This window comes from Neophocaena asiaeorientalis, unplaced genomic scaffold, assembly GCF_003031525.2.
Source record: "Neophocaena asiaeorientalis asiaeorientalis breed wild unplaced genomic scaffold, Neophocaena_asiaeorientalis_V1.1 scaffold825, whole genome shotgun sequence".
Lineage (NCBI taxonomy): Eukaryota > Metazoa > Chordata > Mammalia > Artiodactyla > Phocoenidae > Neophocaena > Neophocaena asiaeorientalis.
In genome coordinates this window covers 749,696-756,323 of record NW_020173937.1, presented here as the reverse complement: position 1 = coordinate 756,323, position 6,628 = coordinate 749,696, and the positions used below count along the sequence as shown (strand labels likewise).

The window sequence follows — 6,628 nt, the reverse complement described above, 5'->3', positions numbered from 1 at the left end:
GACCCGTCCCTGAACCCCGTGGTCTCTGCACCTTCTTCCCACCTCTGCGAGGCCCTGGCTCTTCACACGCCTTTGTGGAGGGCCTGTTGTGCGCTGCCCGTTGTCGGGCGTCAGGAACACAGGGGGCGACAGGCGGGCAGACCCTGCCCCACAGGGCACATGCGAGGCTGCCTGTGTCCTGCTGTCTTGGGGGCCCAGCAGAGCAGATCCCCAAGACCTGAGAATGGGTGTGAAGAGCTGTAACAGATGTTCGTTCGGGGGTCAGATCTGGACGGAAGGAGTAATGGCTTAGAGGTGGGGAGACGGGAGCTGCAGCAGGGGTGGGGCTGGGTGCTCGCCCAGGCCAGGCACTGCGAGGGGCCTGCCCTTGCCCAGCTCGGGGACAAGCCCGATCTGCAGCTGCGAGGGCTGGGGTGTAGGCCCGCAGCGGCCGGGAAGGTGGCTTCCTGAGGCGCTCTGGGGCCAGCGGCTCGGGCAGGCCCCCCGGCGGGGGGAGGGCGTGAGTGTCTGAGTGCGTGTGGGGCGTTGTCCCCACTGGCGGCGACTGCACAGGGAGCCACACACGGGTCCCGAAGGTCGGTGCCCGGGGCTGCCCAGGGCCTTCAGCTGTGGGGCAGGGCACGGGCATCGCAGCCGCTCTCGGTGGAGCGGCGGGGTTCAGTGTCCAGACGGGCGTGGAACCTCCCCCAGGAGATGCTGAAATACAGCAAGAGCTGCGAGGGGGCCGAGGACCTGCAGGAGGCCCTGAGCTCCATCCTGGGCATCCTCAAGGCGGTGAACGACTCCATGCACCTGATCGCCATCACGGGCTATGAGGTGAGGCCCCGACCCTGTCCTGCAGGGGGAGCCCACGAGCCGGCGGCGGGGCCTTAGGCCGTCCCGTTGCCAGCGTGGGTCGTACACGCGCACCCCCCAGAACGCCGTCAGACCCGGTTCTGGCTGGGCCGCGGCCGCCCTGCACGCGGCTCACCAGCCTGTGCGGAAGCCAGGGCGCTTCACCCCGTGGCTGCACCTCAGCGCAGAGGCGGCTCCGAAAACACTTCCCTCCCGGTCTTTCCCTGAACCCGTTTTGTTCTCGGTGACGCGGCGTGTGGGCGCGACCGTGAGACCCCGCCTCCTGGCCCTCTGCACCCGCGCCAGGCCGCGCACGGTTCCTGTCGTCTCTGTAAATCCCCTCAGCACGCGCCTCTGTTTTTTCATTAATAGACTTTCTTTCTGGAGCAGTAGCGGGTTCACAGCAAAACTGAGTATGTCGCCCAGAGTCCACGGCCCACGGCAGGGTCACTCTGGGGGTTTGGACAAACCGATGACCTGTGTCCCGCACGGTAGCGTCACACAGAGCAGCCCACTGCCCTAGACACCCCTGGGCTCCCCTGTTCATCCCCGCAGACCCCCTGCGACCCCCGACCTTTCCAGCACACCACAGACTTGCCTCTCCCGGGTGTCGGGCCGTTGGACCCCGCGGGGTGCAGCCCGGCCTCCCAGATGGGCTCCTCGGCCGCACCCGCTCTGGGCGCTAACTGCACCCCACGCCGCTGCCTTTAGGGGAACCTGAGCGACTTGGGGAAGCTGCTGATGCAGGGCTCCTTCAGCGTCTGGACGGACCACAAGAAGGGCCACACCAAGGTGAAGGACCTGGCCAGGTTCAAGCCCATGCAGCGCCACCTGTTCCTGCACGAGAAGGCCGTGCTCTTCTGTAAGAAGCGGGAGGAGAACGGCGAGGGCTACGAGAAGGCCCCGTCCTACAGCTTCAAGCAGTCCCTGAACGTGAGTGTGGCTGCCCCGAGGAGACCCCGGGGCCCCCACTGGGCTGCGACGCCCGCCTTCTGGAGCGGGGGGTGCCCTCGCCCGGATGCCCACCGCCCGCCCCGCCCTCACAGATGACGGCCGTCGGCATAACGGAGAACGTGAAAGGGGATGCGAAGAAGTTCGAGATCTGGTACAACGCCAGAGAGGAGGTGTACATCGTACAGGTAGGCCCCGCGCTCTCGGGCCAGGCTTCGGGCTCTGCCCAGCTCCGTAAGGACCGCCGGTGAGCGTCTTCTGCTGAGAGCTGCTGTCTAGAATCTTCGGAAAGCTCTATTTCCTGGAGGCCAGGGCCCCGCCATTCGTGTGGGGCTGCCCTGGGCCGTCAGTAACTAAGCCGAGCCCGGGACAAGGTACAGGGACTCTGCGGGGCAGGGGTGCCCCAGGTGCCCTGCCAGGAAATGGGCTCCTGGTCCCGGGACGGCGCGGGGGCCCGGCCCGCCTGGGCCAGGCGTCCTCGCTGCCGCGCACGACCAGGCGCCTGCAGGGAGCGTGTCCTCCTCGCTCGCCGGCGATGGCGGGAGGTGGTGGAGTGTAAGTTCGCCCATGAGCCCGGGAGAGACCCCAGCCCGAGAGGGCGATCCGGCACTGGGAGGTGCCTCGCCGGTTGCCCTTGACCGTTCTGACGCCCTTGGCGGTCTGGGCCTGGGGGCCCTGGGGGGTGCCGCACCACCGCAGCGTGGAGGCCCCGGTGGCCTGCACTCTTCACAGCTCACAACACCCAGGCTAGCGTGGCCGGCCGAGGGCCCCACGGAGCTACAGCGGGAGCGGCCAGGGGCTCGGCCGGCGCCCTGGCTTTGCGCAAGCCCAGGGTCCTCAGGGCCCAGCCGCCCGCCTGCACTGCCCTCGGGCCCTGGGCGGAGTGGAGGTGGGGCAGCAGCCCGGCCGCGCTGGTCCAGCTTCTGGTCCACTTGCGGGATGTCAGACGCCCGTCGTCCTTGTCAGCTAGGGAGACATCAGGGCCGCATCCCAGAGAAACACACTCTCGGGGCAGGCCACGTTGCAGGGGCTCCCACTGAGTCAGAGTCAGAGACCGTGCAGGGTGCTGGCGTGGGGTCCGTGCACCGGCGCCCGCGGGGCGCACCCTCGTCCGAGGGGGTGCCATCCCGCATCCCGAGTGTGGTGCCGTCAGCCCCGATTCTGAGGGTCCCGGGCGCCTGCAGAGTGAGACACTGACGCGCGTCCCTCGAGAACACACGCACTCACCTTCTGGTCTGCTTTGGGGGCACAGGCACCAACTCCTGAAATCAAGGCCGCCTGGGTGAGCGAGATCCGGAAGGTGCTGACGAGCCAGCTGCAGGCGTGCAGAGGTGAGGGCACAGCCTCGGGGCTGTCCCCCGGGGGCCCGTTTATGTTCCGCAAAGCCTCCTCGGGCACCTTAGCCGTCGGAGGCACCGCGTGTAGCACCTGGAGGGAAGGTGCTGGATTCGCGTTCCTGAGCCACGCTGGGCTCTTGTCCCCGCAGAGGCCAGCCAGCACCGAGCCCTGGAGCAGTCCCACAGCCTGCCCCTGCCCGCGCCCGCCGGCACCAGGTGAGGCCCGGCCACGCGTCAGGGGTGTCACCAGTGGGAGCCAGCCCGTGCCGCCGGGTCTCCGCGGCCCTGTCACCAAGCCTCCTGGTCATCGGGGTCGCTCTGGAGAGCGTCCCTGGGGTCACATGCTGGGTCCGTCCCAGCAGGTCAGCGTCAAGGCGTGTGCCTCTAGCCCCAGCCCCAGCCAAAGGCCCGTCCGCAGCATCTCTGACCGTTTTCCATCCGGGCAGTATTTCCCATCACGATCAGTGCGTGGTGGGCGGCTGTTCCAGAGAGCAGTCCAGCACCAGCATTTCAGTGACGGTAGCGTCTCAGGTGGCCAGGGACCCCGGGGCACGGGAGGCTCAGAGCCGAGCCCGAGGCCCATGGCTCGCAGACAGACGCAGGGTCACATGTCACGCTGGCCTCACCGTACCTTTTCTGCCCTTATTTTTCCTTTGTTATTTTATTCATTCACTTACTTCTTTACTGTTTCTTACGTAAGCCACGTCTAATTATTCATGGTTGAAATAACAATGATGCTTTAATAATGATGAATGGTCTAAATAAATAAACCACAGAGCAATAGCTTTAAAGGAGAAAGGGCCCCCCCAGGGGAAAGAAAACAACAACAAAACCGCCTCCTACTTAATAGTCAGGGAGGTGGGTTTTGTTCTCACTTGGCTCCGCCCAGAGTCTGGACATGAGTGGCCATGGCCGTGGCCCTGCGGCGGGAGACACGCAGCCTGAAGGCCTGGGTAGAAGCTCAGGGAGGTCTCCACCCTCCTCCTCACAGACCTTTGAACGCTAACCAGGCAACAACATTCTTTTTCTTTTTCCACGTGTCTGATGTCATTAGTCCCTCTAAAGGGAACACAAAAGACGTCAGAAAGTTGGAAGAAAGAAAAACGGACCCGCTGAACCTGGAGGGATACGTGGGCCCCGCGCCACTGCCGAGGCCCCCCGAGAAGGACAGAGGTGAGTGTTGGGGCCAAGCCCGGAAGTGCCGGGAGCTGCATCGGGGGTCCGTGGCGGGCGTGTCAGGGCCTCACAGCCCCCGGTGGGCGCAGGGAAGGTTCACGGAGAGCGCGGGGCTCGGCCGCCTGCACAGAGCACAGGGGCCCGGGCAGGGGGCCCGGGCGTGACCGCCTGCCCTCTGGGGCCGGCCGGCGCCCTCTGCACTGCCCTCTCTTCCCCGCAGATGACGCGGTCACTAGCTCTACTTCAGAAAGCTCTGCGCTTTCCAAAAAGCGCTTCACCCTGCAGAGCTTTGCTGCCCTCAAAGGTCAGAAAGGTAAAGGTGCCCGGCCCCGGCCGGCGGCGGGCTTCTGGGCGGGTCGCGCCCATGGCTGTCTGTCATCCATCCGTGCCGTGCTCATCCGTGGGGACGATCTCGGGAGGGGCATCTGCCTCTCGCGTGGGTCACCAGGCACGCGTCTGCCGCTGAGTCGCTCTCTTTCCCTGACGCTGGCGGGTCTGTCATTCATGCAGCCAGGGCTCTGTTTTCAGGGCCTTTTCTTTGCAGAGGTGGAGGTGAGCTCTTCTGACAGAGGCCCGCCTGCCAGGAGCTGGGACTGTCCTTTGCTTTTCTGGTCCAGCTCCTCCCTTTCCCGCCTTTTCCCGTGGGGTCCCCCCTGCCAGAGTGCGAGGCATCCACTTCCCTCTGGGCGTTTCTAGTGCACAGGCGGGTTCAGAACACCCGATGGAGGTCTCTAAAAGCTTGCCTGGGCTCCTGGGCAGTGAATATATGGGGGAAATGCACCCAGACAGCACATGAGGCCAGCCCTGAGGTTCCAGGCGGGTCGTTAGAGGACTCCCTTCCCGATTCTGAAAGCCCGTCTTGTCTAGAGGTCTTTTCATTGGTCCAAAAAATTGGAGGGTTTTTTCCTTTTTTTCCCAATTTATAAAGTACTTTTAAGTTGACCTCAAACAAACTAACAAACAGAAAGACGGACAAATCCCGGTCCTTATACCTTGCTGGGTTTGGCGAGCATGCGTACTGGGCATGCTTCACGTGGAGCTCAGAAAACAAACCAAGGGGCCGCTTACCTAAAGCTACGATGCCGACGCAGGGCCATCACCCGCCCGTCTCACCCTCCTGCTCTCCGGGCCTCCCCTGGACCTCTGGGTCCCTCCGCCAGCTGAGCCGTGTTCCCGAGAAGCTGCTTTTTGAGTCACTGGAAAGCAGCCTGTTGCCACCGTGTGTGTCTCCCCCCAGCATGAGCTCGCCGCGTCTCCTGCCCCCTTGGCGCTCCGCTCGCTCCTCACTCCGTCTCTCCCATTCTGTCTCTGCTCTTCCTCCTTTTGCAGCCTCTCCTACCAGTCCCGACAAAAAAGCTAAGCGACACCAAGTAAAGAGCGACCCAACGCCTTTTGGTTTACGAGGTAGAGTGGCTCCGCCTCCTGGACTAGCCTGGCGCCATTTCCCCATCTGGTTAGGGACCCTGTCTCGCCATCTGAGCTGCCCAGTGAAATAGGTCCCTCCCAGCCAGGAGCACATTCACTGTTTTGTTCAAAGCCTGACGCTCCAGCCACAGGTACCGTGGTGACGTCACGCTTCTCTGTCCAAGGCCTCAGGCCAGGTGTGCCCAGAATGCGCAGAGCTGCCCACAGGCCACCAGGTGGCAGCTGCTGACACCTGGCTGGTGCCTGGGCTGGGCTGGGCTCTCTTACTCAGTGGCTGCGGGGCTCCACGTCCCAGGCCCATCCTTCCTCACCGTTTGTCCCCATGCTTCTGGGGACGCAGACAGATGGGGTGAGGTTCCGTATTGGAACTCGGGCCTTTGTCTCTCTTGCTCTCATATTCTGAGGGTAGAGCTCCCCCCCAGGGAAACCCAAAGCCCCCCATCTCCACCCGGCCCAGGTTGAGGGTCTAAGGCTCGCAGACAGGATTTCATTCTGTGAGCTATCCCGCGCTTCCCAGACCACGTGATGGTGCTGCTGGGCCAGGTCCCGGCACAGCCCCCTCGGGCCTCAGTCCACAGGCCGCGCTGCAGGGACCCAGGGCTCTTCCCTGGGCGGCTGGAGAGCCCAGAGACCCACCCCTACCCCAGCCCGCACCCAGCCCTGCAGACGGAGCCCCAGGCACTTGGGAGTAGAATCACCTCCCCACCACGGTCTCCGGGGAGGGGCTGGTCTTGGCCATTTGTGTTCCTGCTTAAGGCCCAGAGGTGCCCGAGGCATCTCCCTGCTTTGCTGACTCTCCTTGTGTGGGAGGCTGCAGTCTACTCCCTTTGAGCCCTGTGTGTCACCTCTGCGAGCTCCTCTGCTCACCTGTGAGACAGGTGAGGTGACCTCATGTCCTGGTAGAT

The 6,628-nt window shown here is 64.2% G+C and overlaps 1 protein-coding gene across 1 annotated transcript in view; it reads left to right on the top strand.

Moving 5' to 3' along the window:
* Window positions 1-6,628, top strand: part of MCF2L (MCF.2 cell line derived transforming sequence like) — an 83,914-nt gene that overhangs the window by 72,123 nt on the left and 5,163 nt on the right. The window contains exons 21-28 of the mRNA XM_024752647.1: window positions 553-816; window positions 1,546-1,767; window positions 1,881-1,973; window positions 3,038-3,116; window positions 3,272-3,338; window positions 4,177-4,295; window positions 4,519-4,611; window positions 5,628-5,702. Coding sequence (XP_024608415.1) covers window positions 553-816; window positions 1,546-1,767; window positions 1,881-1,973; window positions 3,038-3,116; window positions 3,272-3,338; window positions 4,177-4,295; window positions 4,519-4,611; window positions 5,628-5,702 — 1,012 coding nt within the window. The remainder of the gene's footprint in view (window positions 1-552; window positions 817-1,545; window positions 1,768-1,880; window positions 1,974-3,037; window positions 3,117-3,271; window positions 3,339-4,176; window positions 4,296-4,518; window positions 4,612-5,627; window positions 5,703-6,628) is intronic.